Source organism: Artemia sp. Qi Xiang Cuo, chromosome 12 (assembly GCF_049724085.1).
Source record: "Artemia sp. Qi Xiang Cuo chromosome 12, ASM4972408v1, whole genome shotgun sequence".
Lineage (NCBI taxonomy): Eukaryota > Metazoa > Arthropoda > Branchiopoda > Anostraca > Artemiidae > Artemia > Artemia sp. Qi Xiang Cuo.
Genome location: NC_142805.1, coordinates 44,128,220 through 44,146,666, shown reverse-complemented (window position 1 = coordinate 44,146,666; position 18,447 = coordinate 44,128,220). Strand labels below are relative to the sequence as shown.

Here is an 18,447-nt window from a genome sequence, read left to right as displayed (position 1 = left end):
TTTTAAGTTAAATCCTGGGGGATATATGGTTTTTATAGAACGTGTTGTCCTATAAACTTGAAAAATAGCTCATTTGATTTGAAGTTCATATGGCTAGTGCCGTTTTTGACAGTCGAAAGTGATTTTAGGGCAACAAACCCCCCTCTCACGCCCACCTTTTCCCCAAACACATCCAATACAAATTTTGAGATGGTCAATTTGTTCAACCTAGTTTTAAGTTCTGGAAACTAGGTCTTTGAGGATGACAACTCCCCCACAGCCCTCAGGGCAAGGGTTGTAAGCTATGCCCTGGGGGCATATAAGGTTTGTATAGACAACATTGTCGTATAAACTTCATACAGGGCTCATTCGGTTGGAAATTGAAAGTTCTAGTTCACTTTTTAAGCGTCAAAAGATATTGGAGGGTAACCAGCTCTCCCCACCCCCTAAACACTATTTTCCCAAAAGCATCCAATAAAAATTTTAAGATAGCTATTTTGTAAAAAATAGTTCAAAGATCATATAACAAATATTCCAATGTTGACACAACCCACCAGGGCCCAAGGATCCAAAGAGATCCAAGGGCAACTATCCCCCCCCCCCCCAACGCCTTCTTTTTCCAAACCCATCTGCCGAAAATTTTTAGATAGACATTAAAAAAAATAGTTCAAAGGTCGGATAAGAAAAACTCCGGTGTCAATACAACCCCCCAGGGCACAGGGGATGGCATTCTAAGTTATGCCCTAAGGATATGTATGGTTCTTATGAAAGGGATGCTCGTATAAACTTCATAGAATGCTCATTTGATTGGAAATTGAAAGTTCTAGTTCACTTTTTAAGACTCAAGAGAGGTAAACTAGCCACCCCCCACGCTCTTTTTTCCCTAAACCCGTCCGCTACAAATTTTGAGATAGCCAGTGTTTTTGAAATTATTCACAAATAAGATAATAAAACGCCCCCCAGAGCCCTGGGGATAGGCGTTGTAAGTGTAGTCCTGGGGGCGTATATGGTTCTTATGATAGGGATGCTCGTATAAACTTCAGAGGGGGCTCATTTGACTGGAAATTGAAAGTTCTAGTTCAATTTTCAAGAGTCAAAAGATATCCGAGGGCAACTGCCCCCCCTCACCCAAGCCCTTTTTCCCCAAATACATTTGATAAAAAATTTGAGGTGGCCATTTTGTTAAAAATAGTTCAAAGATCATATAATAAAAACGCTGAGGTTGACACAAACCCATTTTTTCACTTTTAACTCGTTTGCGTATGGTCATTTCGTTAAAAATAGTTCAAAGATCAGATAGAAAAAACTCCTGTGTCGACACCCCCCCCCCCAGGGCCGGGGCAGGCGGGTTGAGTATTAGGCGGGGGTCATATGTGGATGTTATGGAAGGTTTCCTCGCATACACTTCAGAGGGGCTCATTTGATTGGAAATTGAAAGTTCTAGTTCAATTTTTAAGAGTCAAAACAATTCCCAGGGTAACTAGCCCCTCCTGCCCTCCACGCCTTTGGGTGTATCGGATGGATAAACCCATCCGATAAAAATTTCAGGTGACCATTTTTTTTTTAAAAATAGTTCAACCATCAGACATTAAAACTCCAGGGTCAACATAACCCCCAGGGACCAGGGATAGGCGTTGTAAGTTATACTCCGGGGATATATATGGTTCTTATAGAAGTGATACTCGTATAAACTTCAGAGAGGGCTCATTTGATTGAAGGTAGAATGTTCTAGTTCACTTTTAAAGTGTCAAAAGAGACCGAAGCTTAATCTAGTCCCCCCACGCCCTTTTCCCCAAGCCCATCCGATAAAACATTTGAGATAGCAATTTTGTTAAAAATAGTTCAAACATCATATAATAAAGCTCTGATGTTGACACAGACCCATTTTTCACTTTGATATTTTTAGTTTAATATCAGTTTTGATATTTTGATGAATGTTTGATTTATTTTTTTTTAAGTTTGATTTTGAAATAAGGAATTTTCAAGAACTCGAAATTTTTTGCTATCAAAAACGAACAAAAATTAATTAAAAAAAAAATTATATAGTTTTGAGTGAAGTGCCAATGACGCAGTAGGTCTTAGACTTTTACAGTGAGAGAAGGAGGTCGCACCCAAACTCTTGTTTGTGGTGATTTTTGTTCGTTTCAAGCTTCATTTGCATATTCAATTTAAGTTTCACTCGTTTTAAGGTTTACTTATTCATTTAAATTGATATCTATTGTATGTTTGTTTGCATTGATTGTTTATTTAATTTCTGTTCGTTTTAAGTTTAATTAATGTTTCAATAGGAAATTTTTTTTTTTCGTTTTAAGCTCGAATTTTATCTTCAGTCTAAGTATTACTCGCTTTAAGATCTATTTATTAATTTATATTATTACTTGTTGTATGCATTTGCTATGATTCTTTATTTGATTTCGTTTCGGTTTGGGTTTCATTTATTCTTTAATGGTGATTTCTGGTCGTTTTGAGTTTAAATTTTAAAAGGTATTTTTATCTGCTGAGCTTAAGTTTAAAATGGCCTTTACTTTTCTTTGAAAAACTTATTTTTCGGAAAGTTTTTTTTAATTAATCCAAGGGAAAAAGTGACTTTTGATAGTTGTAATCTGTCCTGTCATCGGCCTGTGTTTTATTTTATACCTTAAAACCATTTGAGCCCATTGATTTGTAATCTCAGCTCGCAGTTTCTTCCTTTACTGTTTAGTCTAGATATATATTAGTGTATTGATCTGAGGCTTGTATCTGCAATTGTGTATTATGCAATAAGTAATGCCAGTTGTGATCATACACTATTGAAGTATATTAACTGAAAATAAATTTGATTGTAGATTTGATGTGGAGGAAGAAAGCTGAGATCGTAAAATCCGAATTTTAAAGTGGGATATGGTTCGAAAACAGGGACTCCTTGGTTGCAGTTACCTCCTTTCTGTTTCTTCGTCTGTTTATGGCCTCTTTTAAACTTTCTGTATGTTGTTCCTTGTGATGTGTGGTTGCCATTTGAAGCACACGCTCCTTTCCTTCTGGATTTGTAATATATGAGACAATGAGCCTGAGCTCACTTCCTGTATTTCAGATAATGATCCTGTAAGTGGTCCACATTATTTGTTTATTTAAGCTATATGGATTCCGCTATCTTAGGTCTTGGCCTGGCCAGGATTTACATGTAGGCCCGGGCCTACGGGCACAAAAAAAAACACCGAGCAATTTTTGTCTTAATAAAAACTGAGTGCTGTGATTTATCGTCAAAGTGCCACGTGCACTTTGCTGCTCTGTTGCTTATTCACAGAAAGGTGATTTTAAAACAACACAGGAATTTCGTAGCTGTTTATAAACTATCAGATGTCTCCCAAGAATGGTAGCTGAGAGTGAGGCCCACCACTCATCAGTTACCTTCTGTTTGAGGCTTCCGCTATCCCCGGATTTTTCGGGAATTCTCCGTAAATCTCTGTGTCTCCTCTAGGGGCGCTAAAGATTTATGGCCTAAGGGTGCCAAAGATTTAAATCCGGCCCTGGTCTTGAGTAAAGACATTCCAGAGTAGTGAAAACAAGTCCATTGCGGAGGGTATCTTTGTCTTCATAGATTCCGATGTTTGTCATGGCATTAATCTCCTAGCTTATTGGGCGATTTAAAAATATAATTTTTTCCTAGGTAAGAGAAGATATAATATTAAATTATGGAAGACTTTCACTGACTGCTTTAACTGCCTACCTGTTGCCGCCATTGTTGATGAAAAAATATTCTGTTGTCATGGAGGGCTTAGTCCTGATCTTCATAGCATGGAGCAAATCAGAAGAATTATGCGCCCAACTGATGTACCTGACCAGGGACTATTATGTGACCTGTTGTGGTCCGACCCTGACAAAGTAAGTCTATTTTCTTTTATTTATCGTATCAAAACTTGATCTGAAATTGTGTAACAGTTGCTTGAAGGTCAGTTATCAAGAATTGAAGCACATCCTTTGTCGTTTTATGGTTTGTTAGATATATCATGTGTGCATAGTTACCAACATAGACACACATAGACCCTGGTGCCACGCCATGGAGGGAAGACCGGTGGCGGCGGGGCCAAAAACAGCGTGCCGTACTGCTGGTAAGATGTCGGCGCGGTGGCACCGGCGCGATCAATGTTGACCGCAGACTATCATTTTTTTATCAGATTTTCTCATATAACAGCTTAAATTTACAACAGATTCGAGCCTATTCATGAGTTCTAAAATTCACAAGTCGCTGGCTGGAAACTGGTCTTCTTCGTTATTCATCAATAGAATTTTTGTCAACTTTTCAACTTTTTGGCATCCCTGCTTTCAATAAAAAAAAATCAAGGTACTATCACTTAAATATAATAACACCCTATGCCCCCCCCCCCCTCTGGATACTATCTTGATAGGATACCGTCTCTGCTTTAAATAAAAAAAAAAAATTATTGGCACTTATTGGCACCCCTGCTTAAAAAAAAAAATCGAGGTATTATCATTCAAATATGATAGCTCACACTCCCCCCCCCCTCTGGATACCACCTTGATAAAATGCCGTCCCTGCTTTAAATTAAAAAAAAACTTTTTGGGATCCCTGCTTTTAATAAAAAAAATTTCGATATATTATCATTTAAATGTAATACACCCCCTACCCCCTCCCCTCTGGATACTTAAACAGCTTTGTGTTCCTGGAAAAAAATTGAGGGTATGAGTAAAGGGGTACAAAGACAACAACAAAAATGTCGAAATTATTCAGATATACCTCAAATTATTGGAAAACTGAGTCATAGATTCGCCGTGGCATTCAATAAGATCCAAAGAATCTAATTAAAAGGGAGCACACACAAAAGCTAAATTAGGCCAGTTAGACCCCGGCGCCGCGCCGAAAGATCGACCGAACGCCGCCGACGAGAGGCCCGGTCGAACGCCGCCGAAGTGTCGTACCGCCGCCGGCGTGTCGCCGGCGTGCCGGCAGAGGCAGAGGCGGCGGCGTTCGGTCGACTTCAAATTAATTTTGCGGCAATTCTTTATTGCGTCAACCGCAAAGTCGGAGCTTTTTTTTTCTCGTGTGGTTTAGTATTTCGATTTGCCTGATTAGAAATCAAGCAGGGCTTGCACTATCCCCGAATTTTCGGTTATTTCCCCAAAAAACTATGCGTCACCCCGAAAAAAATTTGGTTCCCCGAATCCCCGAAAATCACCCAATCACTGCGCCACCCCTAGTGATTTATCACCAGTGACTTTCCCTGCCAAATATTACTTTGCATACCATAATTCTTCACTACTCTCTTGTTCATTAATTTTCGTCTCTTTTGTTACTTTGCATAAAAACCAGTCAGATGCAATATGCAATTGCAAATATTGTAATATACACAGTTCTTCATATGTTGACAAAAAAAAGAATCGTCTTTATGAAATGAGTTTAAGTCATTTCGAATGCAGTTTCCTAATCGCTATTTCTTACATCATTCGTAGTCAAGAATTTTATTTTCCAGTTGAATAGAATTATAGAACGCAATCACTACTATACAGCTCCAGCCTTCAGTTGGATTTTGAAATTGACATCCGACAGATTGTTTCTACAGCTGAATTGTAAATTTGCAGATTTTTTTTTTGCTGTTTTTAGATAACATTTTATTAATGTTCAATAAACAATTGTTGGAGCCTGATAGAAGATAAAATCTTATTTCTTAAAAATTTTTACCCCCCCCCCCAAAAAAAACCTTTCTATTTATACAAAATTTAGCTATAGACTAAGCTATGTAGAAGGTTGTGGAATTAAATATTGAACCGGAAGTTACCCAAAAATATGCTTCATAAATAAATTGTAAATTATTGCCTACAGGGGGGATAGGGGGCTATCATTTTTAAATGATAATAGCTCATTTTATTTTATTGAAAGCAGGGATACCAAAAAGATAATTATTTTTTCATTTAACGTGGAGACAGAAGAAAATGATATCGAATTCCCTGAGAAACCATTGAAATATTTTGATAGACCCAGGGCCCCCCAATAGGACTTGTTCATTGTCTTGGGTATTTTGCGATTTGTCATAGGTTAATGGCCTAATTTGGTTTTTGTGTTTGCTCCCTTTTAGTTAGTTGAATGCCACGGCGAATCTCTGACTCAGTTTTTCAGTAATTTGAGGTATATATGAATAATTTCGACATTTTTGTTGTTTCTTGTACCCCTTTACTCATACCTTCAATTTTTTTTCAAGGAACACTAAGGTGTTTAACGTTATTTTGCGTGTTTGTTTGAACCATACAGTGTCCTAATTAATTATTAAGTAAATTATTTTTCTAATGAAAGCTGAGACGGTATACTATCAAGGTGGTATCCAGAGGGGGGGGGGGTAGGGAGGTATTACATTTAAATGATAATATCTCGAGTTTTTTTTTTTTATTGAAAGCAGGGATCCCAAAAAGTTATTTTTTTTTAATTTAAAGCAGAAACGGCATCCCATCAAGGTGGTATCCAGAGGGGGGCGGGCATAGGGAGTTATTATATTTAAGTGATAGTACCTTGATTTCTTTTATTGAAAGCAAGGATGCCAAAAAGTTGACAAAAATTAACAAGATTGTCGTGAGTTATACTTGATACAGCACTTGCATGGTTTTGTCGTCCAAAGGGAAAGGGATATATGCGTCCAACCCGTTTTTTTTCTTATTGATGAAACGGGTTTACTTTGAAAACATTCATTCATAATTACCAGTCAGATTAACACTAAAACGAATTGGTGTGAAGAAAGCGATATCGACATTCCCACCTAACATTGCGCTTGACTGAAAATTGTGCCATTTGTCCAGTTCCCAAGTTAAATTAAAAGGCCAGGTCTTAATAAAAGGTTTCAATTTGGGAGGTTCAAGGAAGGGTCTTTGAGAGTCTTATGACATCAGGGTACTAGATGTAACGTCCTGACGTATCTACTGTGGTTTAAAAATTCGATCACCCCACAAATGATTACCAAAAATATGCTCAAATATAACAAATGTAACATTTGGAATATTATAAAACTTTTTTCAAAGCTTTGAAGAAAAGCAAAAAGGCTAAATACCCCTAACTACGCTTAAAAGCTATTTTAAAAAGAAACTCTTTGGAGATTTCCATGGAAATGACCATAACAGAAGCTTTGAGCCTGGGTGGGGATCAAAGAGGAGTCTTTGAGTATTTTGACCACATGTGACTTATTGTTGCGACTTTCTTAAATTTGGTAATTTTGTGAGCATTTGGAAATCAAAGCTTAAACTCAATAGCTGATACTAAGTGTCCTAACATTTTGCTTGGATTAAAAGTGACGAACTAGGATTAAAATCACAACATCTTCCTGAAGCTACTTCAGTCTGCATATTATTTAATTTAATTACATTTAAAACGGATGAGCTCTTCATTTTTTACCTAAGAAGATAACTGGCACTTCATTTAACTTTATAGCAAATACAACACCAAGCTTCTCATGTGTCAATGTAAACGAAATGTTCCCATGCAAAGTGTCCTTCATGTATTATTAAATTTGATAAATATACTCATTTTAGATGCAGTTTATAGCTTGACTGGTCTTAGGTGTTTATCATTTTATATTTTTAAATGAATCACAGAAAGAAAAAATGACTAATATCCAAAAGAGCAGCCAAAACCAATAAAAAAGCAGCAGTTCAGCCTTAGCCCACATAAAAAACATTATATAAAGGAGCCAAAAAAAAACTTTCAAATCTATTTTTTTTAAATTCTTATTAAAAACCGGTTTTGAATACAAGGCTTTTTAGGAATCCTAAAGAGCAAAAAAAACAATCAATAGCGAAGTAATATATTTCATCTGTTTTAAATGTGACAAAACAGATATAGGCAAAGGGCATTATGAAAAAATTAATTTTCTAAGTTCAAAGTTATATTCAAAGTTTTTACCCAGATAACTGACGAATTTTTTGATACGGTATTTGAAGCTCGAATCTGTTGTAAATTTAAGCTATGATTTGAGAAAGACTGATGAAAACAATAATGTTTGCTGTCAACATTGATAGCACCGGCGGCGGCGCGAGCTATTTTTGGCCCCGCCGCCGCCGGTCTTCCCTCATCGGCGCGGCGCCGGGGGGCCAGTAGCCTATGAGAAATCGCAAAATACCCAAGACAATGAACAAGTCTTAATCGAGGGCCCTGGGTCTATCAAAATATTTCAATGGTTTCCCAGGGAATTTGATATCATTTTCTTCTGTTTCCACTTTAAATGAAAAAAATAATTATCTTTTTAGCATCCCTGTTTCAATAAACCAAAATGAGGTATTATCATTTAAAAATAATAGCCCCCTATCCCCCCCCCCTATAGGCAATAATTCACAATTTATTTATAAATCATATTTTTGGGGTAACTTCCGGTTAAATCTTTAGTTCCCCAACCTTGTACATAGCTTAGTCTATAGCTAAATTTTTTCTCAATAGAAGGTTTTTTTTTGGGGGGGGGGGGGTAAAAAAGTTTCAGAAAGAAGATTTTATTTTCTATCAGGCGTTCAACAATTGAGTATTAAACATTAAGAAAATCTTATCTAAAAACAGCCAAAAAAATCAATAAAAAAAAATCTGCAAACTTACATTTCAGCTATAGAAACAATCTGTCGGCTGTCAATTTCAAAATCCAACTGAAGGCTGAAGCTGTATAGTAGTGAATTCGTTCTATAATACTATTCAACTTGAAAATAAAATTCTTGAATACGAACGATGTTAGAAATAGCGATTGGGAAACTACATTCGAAATGATTTAAACTCATTTCATAAAGACGATACTGTTTTTTGTCAACATATGAAGAACTGTGTAGATTGCAATAGTTGCAATAGCGTATTGCATCTGTCTGGTTTTTATGCAAAGTAACAAAAGAGACAAAAATTAATGAACAAGAGAGTAGTGAAGAATTGTGGTATGCAAAGTAATATTTGGCAGGGAAAGTCACAGGTGATAAAGCGCTAGGGGTGGCACCGTAATTGCGTGGTTTTCGGAGATTCGGGGAATCAAATTTTTTTTCAGGGTGAAGGTAAGATTTCCGGGTACACACCCGAAAATTCGGGGATAGTTCCAGCCCTGCTTGATTTCCACTTTGGAAAATCAAAAAGCTGAACCACACCAGACAAAAAAGGTCCTACTTTATGGTTGACTCACCAAAAACTTGCCGCCAAATTAATTTAAAATCGACCGAACGCCACCACCACTGCTGGCGGCGGCGCGACGGTGGCGCCCCGGCGGCGGAACGACCCTTCGGCGGTGTTCGATCGGGCCTCTCGTCGGCGGCATTCGGTCGATCCACCGGCGCGGCTCCGGGGTCTAGACACACACATCCGACACTTCGGGGAGGATGTTATGTGATTGTCAGAGCTTTTAAGAAAAAGGGGTTTCAAAATTAGAGATTTAGGCCTCTGTTTTTCCAGAGGTGAGTGTCTCTTGGGTCAAGTTGATCATTCCTACTTTGACTATTGATAGTGCTTAAGAAATGTACCCTTTTAGTTTTTTCAACGTATAAAACAAAATGCATCCTCCTGTAGGTTTGATTTGGGATAGACAAGGCTGTCTTAAAACACTGAGGGAGCTCTGAATATAACACTACCCCCTACACATATGTTCCAGGGGAATCTGTTTGTCATCTACTTTCTGGTTTGTTATTGTATAATAAGAACTGAATATTATCGTCCTTCATTTGCGCTACGGGCATCTTCATTTGACAATCGCATTCATGAATCTGCAATTTTCATTTGACATCAGATAGTTCGATTCTCGCTGAGTTGCGAAATCGGCAGTATATCATTCTGGGAATAAACTTGGTATATTCATCACTTCTCTTTTATTGGACACCTTTCCTTTTTTTCTCCCGAGAAAAGAAACTTCGAAATATCTAGATTTTGGCATACTTAAGATTTTCCATTAAATAAGTAGAATTTAATAATATGAAAACTGGATTTCTCAAATCCTCAAAGAAGACACGTTTGAAATCATGGATATGCACTATAATCGCCATTTCGTAATTTCTCCCATATTAGTATTCCATTTGCTCGCTTTATGGTCCTGTATCTTTTAATTTTTAGTGATTGTTCTCGGCACAAATATTCGACTCCAGTCTATGACCCTACCTTACTAATCCCATCTTTCATTGTAGCAAGGGTGCAAGTAATTCTGGCACATTGCAAATTCATTTAATGAAAATACATATGGCAATGCTGTTTTTTAACTGACGTCTTCCATTTGCATTATATATCCTGTCAAATTAGAAATACTATTTTAAAAACTGATCTAGAATAGTTCAAAATAGTTTCGTCGATTTTTGAATTAAAATCAAAATCAACTTAGTGGAAGTGATGAAAGACATGAGAGCCATGACTAATTGGAGCAAAGCCAAGGCAGATAGTCTCTCTGAGAGGTAAAGCTGGCATTACCTCTGGTTTAAAAATTATCGACATCCCGTACACAGTAGAATAAAAAGAAATTGCATTTTGTCTATTATTTATTTAAGTTAATTATAATCAAGGTAATTAACAAATTAGGGTGAAGTCACCTGAATGCCGAACAAAATAATGGGGCCCTTTGAAATACTTCGGAATGCCCTACTCATGCTTATTGTTTGTGGAATTGAGAGAAAGAAAAAAGGTACCGTTCTACAAGACACGCAAGATAGACGATACAAGAAACTAGTCAAATAGGCTCTTTCAACGGAGAATTGGATTGCAAACAGTGGTTTGTCACTGCGTTTACAATATTTAGACTTTAGTTTTTTTAGGTTTAGGGGAAAAAAGATACCTAGGTTAGGTTACGTATTTAAAATATGATATGCTTTGAGCCGGGGGCAACTCAGTATACTCACGTGATGAGCATAGACGTTTCTCAGATAGAATTCAAGCCAAAGGGACACAAGTTGGTTCAAAACTCAACATGAAGAGATCAAAATAACTTATTATAACTTGCTCGTATTCTGCTTACAGCCTTTTCATTTTTTTGTAACCTGATTCAATTGGGTCTTAACCTATTGATGTAGGTTCTTGTCTTGTTTCTCCTCTGGGAGAATGTTTATTAAAAATGCTGCCCCCTCCTCCCTCAAAGAAAGTTTTGAGCAAGACGCATTATTATACAGATATTCATGACCTTAAAAAACCTTAGTTAGGTATTACGTTCCGCTGAATGATTTGCAAGAGCTCCCTTTAAGGTTTACGGGTGTGAGTTCCGTTGACATCTATGTGACATTCAATTGACAGAACCGTATTTTGGTGCACCACAAATTTGATTAAGTTTCAAATTATGCACGGTCTGATTAAAGATAAACGAACGAGAGATATGAATATGACAAGAGTTCACATAATTTTCACAACCAGTGATAGAAACTTTTTTTTAATGTTGGAAATATTCTAATAGAACTCTTTAAAGGTTGTACTCTAATAGAACAAGAAAAAATAGCGACTCTTGATTGAGACTAGGGATGAAAGAATACCTAGCATCTTCTTGCCAGAAATCGCGTGATCCATCTTACTTTGTTTGGAGTGGTGAACTTTGTTTGCAAAAGTAATGTTGCATGATTTTCTGTCACATATTAGAATTTACCACTAAGTAATTTGACAAATAATAAAATTTTGAAATTAATGTTATTTTTTATCTTATTCGGTACTTATAAGATACCAGTAGTCACGCAAGAAAGTCTGCATCAAGAAAGACCGAGATGCTTAATGAAAAACAGGTTTCCGCTGCTTGTGTGGTGTTGCTCACTCCTTGACAAAGATTTAAACTTTATTTTTTTGGGGGTTGAAGGAGCAAAAAAACGTACCTAGGTTAGGTTAAGTATTTAATATATGCTATGCTTTACCCCACCCCACCCAAATGTGCAAATATATAACCCAATTTTTTTCTGGACTATTATATTTTCATCCTATTTTGTTTTATTTCATTAGCATTAACGAAAATTCACTTCTCGCGTGGCTACTGGATTCTTAATAAGTACCTCTGATTCATCATACAGATAAAAAGAAAAATCCTTTTTCAAGTTTTCATATTTTCTAATTTAGCACTATCGTAACTTCAGGTTACGTAACTTTGTTACTTTTATTGGTAAGTAATAAGAATTAACCTAGCAGAACTGGCTAAATTACCAAATTGCACACAGGATACAATATTGGCGATGTAGGGTTTTTGCTTGTATTAGCAAGAGTGACTGTGCTTTTGCTCAAATATTAGCTAAACGTCACACAAGTTGGGATCGTGTGTTTTAACCGAAATGGAGAACAACTGGCGTCATGCCCGTTGATTTTTAGGCAGCAACAAATTCTGGATAGTAACATTAATTCCACGATGACCACGTGTTAAATTTGTGTATGTGACTGACCTTCTTGTCATAGGGACTTCTAACTGAGGTTGATATCGTATCCCAACCGTAATTGGTGGAAAGAAGGGATCCTAGTTATTGTTTTTTTAGGTGGGGGGGGGGTCTAAACATGACCTCGGATCTGTGGAATGGGAAGGTCCCTAAATTCGAGTCTTTAGAATGTTTATTAAAGGAGGCTGTTGGCATCCGCTTAAGCTTTATGGGAGGCAAGAGGAAATGTCCCATGTGGACCCTTTGGGTGTTTTAACAGGATCCTTCATCTACGAGAGGAGGACCCTTAAGTTTATATTATCATGCATTACCATAAAAGGTTGTCAGGCTCAACTAAACTTATTGGGAAGGGGGGAGGTGTAAGGGGAGTTAAAATTTTATGGTTGCGAGAATGGGGCAAAATATGTTGGTACTTGTGCATTATTCATAATAATGGTGGATGGAAATATATATGTGCATTATTCGGTACATACTCGAGAAATGAGGTTTGGTTAATCATAATGAAATATACCGGAATATGATGGAAATATTCCTTAGTAACAAAATTATGAAAACTACAACAAAGAATTATGGAGGGGGGGGCTGCACAGAATGTATTATATTAAATACCTAGCTCAATCAAAATACCATCTCTATATATTAAATAAAAAATATAAAAATACATACAACGTAGATTTCAACTTAGCCTAAGCTTATTTTCTTCTGATACTGACAAGTAGAAACCGGTTATCTGTAGATGCACATTCTCGAGTGTGTACCGAATAATGCACAAGTACCTACATTTTTTCCGGTTTTCTAAAAAAAACTATATGGTGCGGCTTTTCCCCTATTATGCATTGACTCCGACAGGTTCTTCTTTTAGTTGATTATAAAGCACTGAGTTGGCTAAAAAGTGGAACAGTGAAAATTTTAGAATCGTCCTGTTTTTCCACTGCTTGATCAGATTTTAAGTTTCCTGCTGTCTAATTATATTGATGTAATTTTTAAAAAACACCTTTATATGGTTTACAACAAGGTTAGAAACCTCATTCAGGAAACTAATCGTCAATGAGCTATTCTTTTACTTGATATCGAATCACTATATGAAACAAGGTATTTCTTCGATTGAAAAGTGGATGCGAGTAAATAAATTGAGACTGAATCATAATAAGTCGAATTTTTTGATTTATGGTAGAATTACTGGACATTATCCATGGATTAATAATATAGAAGTAGGGCACCATACTATTGTAAGATCTACTAGTACTAGATACCTTGGTGTTATAATTGATGAAAGCCTTAGTTTTAAAGACCATATTGCATCTGTTAACAGCAAATTGTCTCGTAACACTGGTATTATGCGTAAACTTAGGTATCTTTTTCCGTGTGAAATTCTGAGAATGTTGTATTTTTCTATGGTTCACACATATCTCATTTACTGTTGTATGGTTTGGTCGAAAACATTCGTAACTCACCTCCATCCGCTCTGCGTAACACAGAATATGGCAATTAGAGTTCTTTATGGTAATCAAATTGACCTATTTGCATCGGTGAGGCATCTTTACCGCGAGTATAAAATTCTACCGTTAGCAGGAATATGTGTATTCTATAATGCTCTGTTTATGTTTAAATATTTAGCTTCGGAGTTACCATCATGTTTTTCAGGAATGTTTAGTCTTGCGTCTACTACTCACGATCATTTGACACGATCTTCTCAGTTGGTGCGAAGACCAGCTCTGGTCACGTCTAGGTCTAGGTTTTTAATTCGCCATGTTGTTCCGTTAGTTTGGGAGAGTTTGCCAGAGGATTTGAGGAATATTGGGGGTTTGCAGGATTTTCGTAAGTCGCTAAAGAACCATTGTTTTGATGTGTATATTTTGAATGGATTATTCCACGCCACTTAAGTTTTGTTTTTGAGGAGGGTTTAGTTGCAGCTGAATATGATTATAATTATTATAATTTTGTTGGGTGTTGTTTGGTGGTTCGTTGGTTTTCGGGTCCGGTAAGTTGAGCTCTAATTATTTTTTTTGTTTTTTTTTTTTTTTTAGATATATTTGTTTTTTTATGTTTTTTTTGGTTTCTTGGTTTTTTGATTTATTAGGTGGGTTTTCTTCCGCACAAGCATTGCTTCAGGGAATCGATGATGTATATATATTTTTTTTTTTTTTAAATAAACCCATTGTTACTTACTTATATGTTCTTTCGGTACTTATAAAGAATCCAGAACAGACGCGAGAAGTGAAGTTTGGTTAATGCTAATTAAATAAAACAAAATAGAATGAGAATATAATAGTTTATAAAAAAAATTTAGGCTATATATTTGCAAATTAGGGGTGGGTGGGGGTAAAGCATGGCATATATTAAATACGTAACCTAACCTAGGTACCTTTTTTGCCCCTTTAACCCCAAGAAGCTAAAGTTTAAATATTGTAAACGGAGTGAGAAACCCATGTGCAATACCCGGAATTGGAATTCTCCTTTGGAAAAACCTACTTGATTAGTTTCTTTTATCATGTTCGCCATACAATATATCGCCTCTGTTCTGACTTTTTAGTAAGTACCGTTCTTTCATATGCATGTTTTACTTTTTCTCAACTCCATGGTGACCTCCATGAGCCCCTAAGTACTCCGCCGTCTTTTAGTTCGGATCAAACTAATTGCCGTCTTTATAAAATGAATCATACTCATTCCTGTAATTTCTTCTCTAAGGTCAGACTTCACTCCTGTAATAGCGAGTCATAGCGTTGCTGTATGGTTCTCGAATCAGCTTAAGTGTGTCACTCGTTTTGTTTCTTCAAAAAAAAAAATGTTAAGATTTTTTGTCTTCTCTCTATAAGTTTTGTTCTTGTGAAGGATTGATTGGAGTGTATTTATTATTTGTCCTATAATATTTGTTTTTGCTGAGTGATGTTATAATCTTTATAACCCTCTTTTTTCTCGTTCTTTTTATTCTTTCCTTTCTTTGGATTCATTTTTAATTAACTTGTGTCTTGCCCCTCCTTTACAGGCCAAGGAGCTTAATTTTCTTGCTGATTGATGTTATAATCTTTATAGTCCTCTTTTTTTTCTCATCCTTTTTCTTCTTTCGGTGCTTATGTCTTATAGCCACCACACTCAAGCTCTTGATCTGAATAGAACCGGTTTCTTTCTGCATTTCAGTATGTACTCGGTGATAATCAGATTAGCGTGAGAGATAAACTACATTGTAGGTATATTTTAATTAAATATTTCATAGAGTTGGTATTTTGGTTAGATTAGGTTAGAAACCATTTAATATAATGTGTTCTGGGCGGCCTGACTTACATAATTCTCTGTTATAGTTTTCATAATTTTGTTACTAAATTATTATATTTTCATCATGTTTAGGTATATTTTATTAGGATTAACCTAACTTCACTTCTTGAGTGTTTTGGATATAAGACATCAGTACCCTTCTTTCTTTTCTTTGAATTAATTTTCAAGTGACTCACATGTCTTCCCCCTCCTTTACAGGCCAAGGAGCTTTTGATGGGATTAGTACCATATATTTATTATAGGTTTAATTCATTATGTTTAAATTTTATCTTACCATCACTAGCATCTAGCTGAATAATTGGCAACTATTCGGATGGCAACTATTCGGAAAGGCTTAAAAGCCTTTTCTGATCATCTTGCTAAATTGGAAACAAAGATCTGAAAAAACAATATTTTAGTAGTCAGTTACCGACCAAGCTTCCTTAAATTTCCCAAAGCCAGCGCGAATAAGTGTCAAATTCAGTGTAAACTAACACAGACTTCATGCAAAATTAATCGATATTGACTGGCATAAAATGCAGGATTCAGTCAACATAAATTATTGTGGTGTAACGACCGCAAATTTCATTTGTTTGAGTACCAAAGCAAGCAATGCTTGTTTTGACTCAAAGCATGCAATCAGTTTTGTTTTGCCCTTTTTTTGTTATCAACAAGTGGATTTAGAGTACAATATTGATTTTTTGCCGTTAACTGAAAGTTATTCCCTATTTGAAATGGGGAGGGAATGCGCTCTTTATTTGGAAGAATAGGAACATAAGTTTGGAAGAATAGGAAAACAAGTCTGCTAATTACAACCGTGACCTCTTAGTTTTTGATTTTGGAATGATATACGACGTGAAGAAGTTGAGGGTTTTTGCCGGCCTTTTACTCAGTGGTATGAGCGTTTCACAACTTGGTCAAATAAAACACGGAAATAGGCCCAACACACTTAGAAGGTACATTACAAACTACTTTTAATATCTTCTGAAATGAGGCTTATTTTCATATAACCTTTCAGCATCCGCTCTTGTGTAGAGTAACTCACTTGGCAGCCTAATTTGTTTTTTTTCTATTTTTTTTTTTACTTTTAAAAGGTGTGGGCGATATTATGAACTGTCAAAATCCAGGCCAGGCTAAACTTGTAAGAACATTAACCCCAGATACCATTTCAAAATAGTGAAGTATTGTCTGATTTTCTTCTTTTTAAAAGTAAAATATCAGTAATTTGGCGGCGAAAAGAAAAAGCGTGAAAGCTTCCGTTCTTTACTTGATGTATCTAGAAGTTATTTTTGACTTTGATAGGAGTGGTGCCAAACATCAGTGGACGCTCTTGTGGGCATTACGAGACGCATAAAAAGAATCTGAGACATAACGATGGCAGGAGGGTTGGCGGATTTTCGAGTTTTATGAGAGAGGGGAAAAGAGCGTGCACCTCATTTCAAACTTTTTCTGATTGTGATTTTAAATTAATTTAATGACAATTAATCAGTTGCTAAAGCAATCATAAATTACCCCAGTCTCAAGTACCAACAAGAATTAACCTAGAGCATTAAGCTTTTTTCACGCACGTATGTATTCTTTTATGATAAGCGGTTTATTTTCAAAATTTATTATTTATTATTAAATAATGTAAAATTCTATGTAGATGTTGAGTCTAGCCTCCTTGGCCCTGTCGGCCTTACGCACAAAATTTGCTTGGTAACATTAAATAATGTGACTTAAAGTCTAAAACCGTCAAGTGTGAAAGGTTCTACTGCGCAGTGTGGAAGCATTGGAAGAGCAGGGGAAGAATACGAGTGAAACATATTATTAAAACTTATATTTTCTTTGAGCACTAAAGGAAAAAAGGGGTAAATATGTGTGAGATTCGAAAGCAAGAAATTCCTAGCTAAAACAAGAGGCTACGCCTACAAAGCTTTATATTAAAGCCGACTTTAGTTTCATATCAAGAACTAAAACCGGAAGTTGAATGCTTTTTTAATTCTTCTTGGGTTTTTGGAAAACTAAGCTGTGGTTTTCAAATTTTGTTCATTTACTCACGTCTCTCGTCCAAACTCGTCAAATTTCGGGACCCCCCTTCCACTCCCACCAACCAGTTGATTTTTTTTTTTTTTTTTTTTTTTTGTCCGCACCAACTAGAGGAGTTTGTGATCGGGGTGAGGTAGGATGATCGTTTCAAGTATTGATCCCTCTTAATATAATGAGATGGAATGCTATGCTCGAGATTTTCATCAATTTAATCAAAAATCAATTTACAAATAATTTAGTTAGTCGACTGTAAATTTTCTGCTGTCCTACATTTCACAAGTGTAGAATCATTTTGCTACTGTAGAATAAATTAAATGAAGGTCTGTCTGTGATACAGTTGTTGAGTTACCACGTGTCCAAGATTTGAAAAGATTGCTATTGACATTGGATTTTGGCTCCTTTCCCCTGTTTGCCCTAATGCTAACACTTAAAGGAAATTTCTTCCGAAGAAAGGAATGGATCATTACGATCGAAAATCGATGGCTTCTTTTCAGTAGATCTAACAAATCATGGAAAATTTCTTTCGCCAAAAAGGAATCTTCGATGTTCAGTATTCTGTTGATTGACTAATGTTTAATTAGACTGCTTGAATGTTGAAATATTTTTCTGTTGAAGGGTAATATTTCCTAAGCATTGTTTTCTTGAAGAAAAAAAAGTTAGTATCCTGTTGCTATTAGATAAAAGGAGTAAAGTACTTCGTTCCCTTGAATGAATATGGGAAAAGGAGACCCTAGGTCTGTGTCCGAAAACCTCAAAATCTAAGCTTTCTCCATAACTAATTGCGAGAGTTTTGGAAATTTGTCTCTTTTTTGAACTTAGAAAAATTTTCCCAATCCCCAGAATTACAAATGTACGTAGGTCCTGATGTCGATTCAGTTT

General features: G+C 36.1%; 1 protein-coding gene across 1 annotated transcript in view; it reads left to right on the top strand.

Moving 5' to 3' along the window:
* Positions 1–18,447, top strand: part of LOC148946157 (serine/threonine-protein phosphatase PP1-gamma catalytic subunit B) — a 70,175-nt gene that overhangs the window by 43,490 nt on the left and 8,238 nt on the right. The window contains exon 4 of the mRNA XM_089098229.1: positions 3,626–3,840. Coding sequence (XP_088954355.1) covers positions 3,626–3,840 — 215 coding nt within the window. The remainder of the gene's footprint in view (positions 1–3,625; positions 3,841–18,447) is intronic.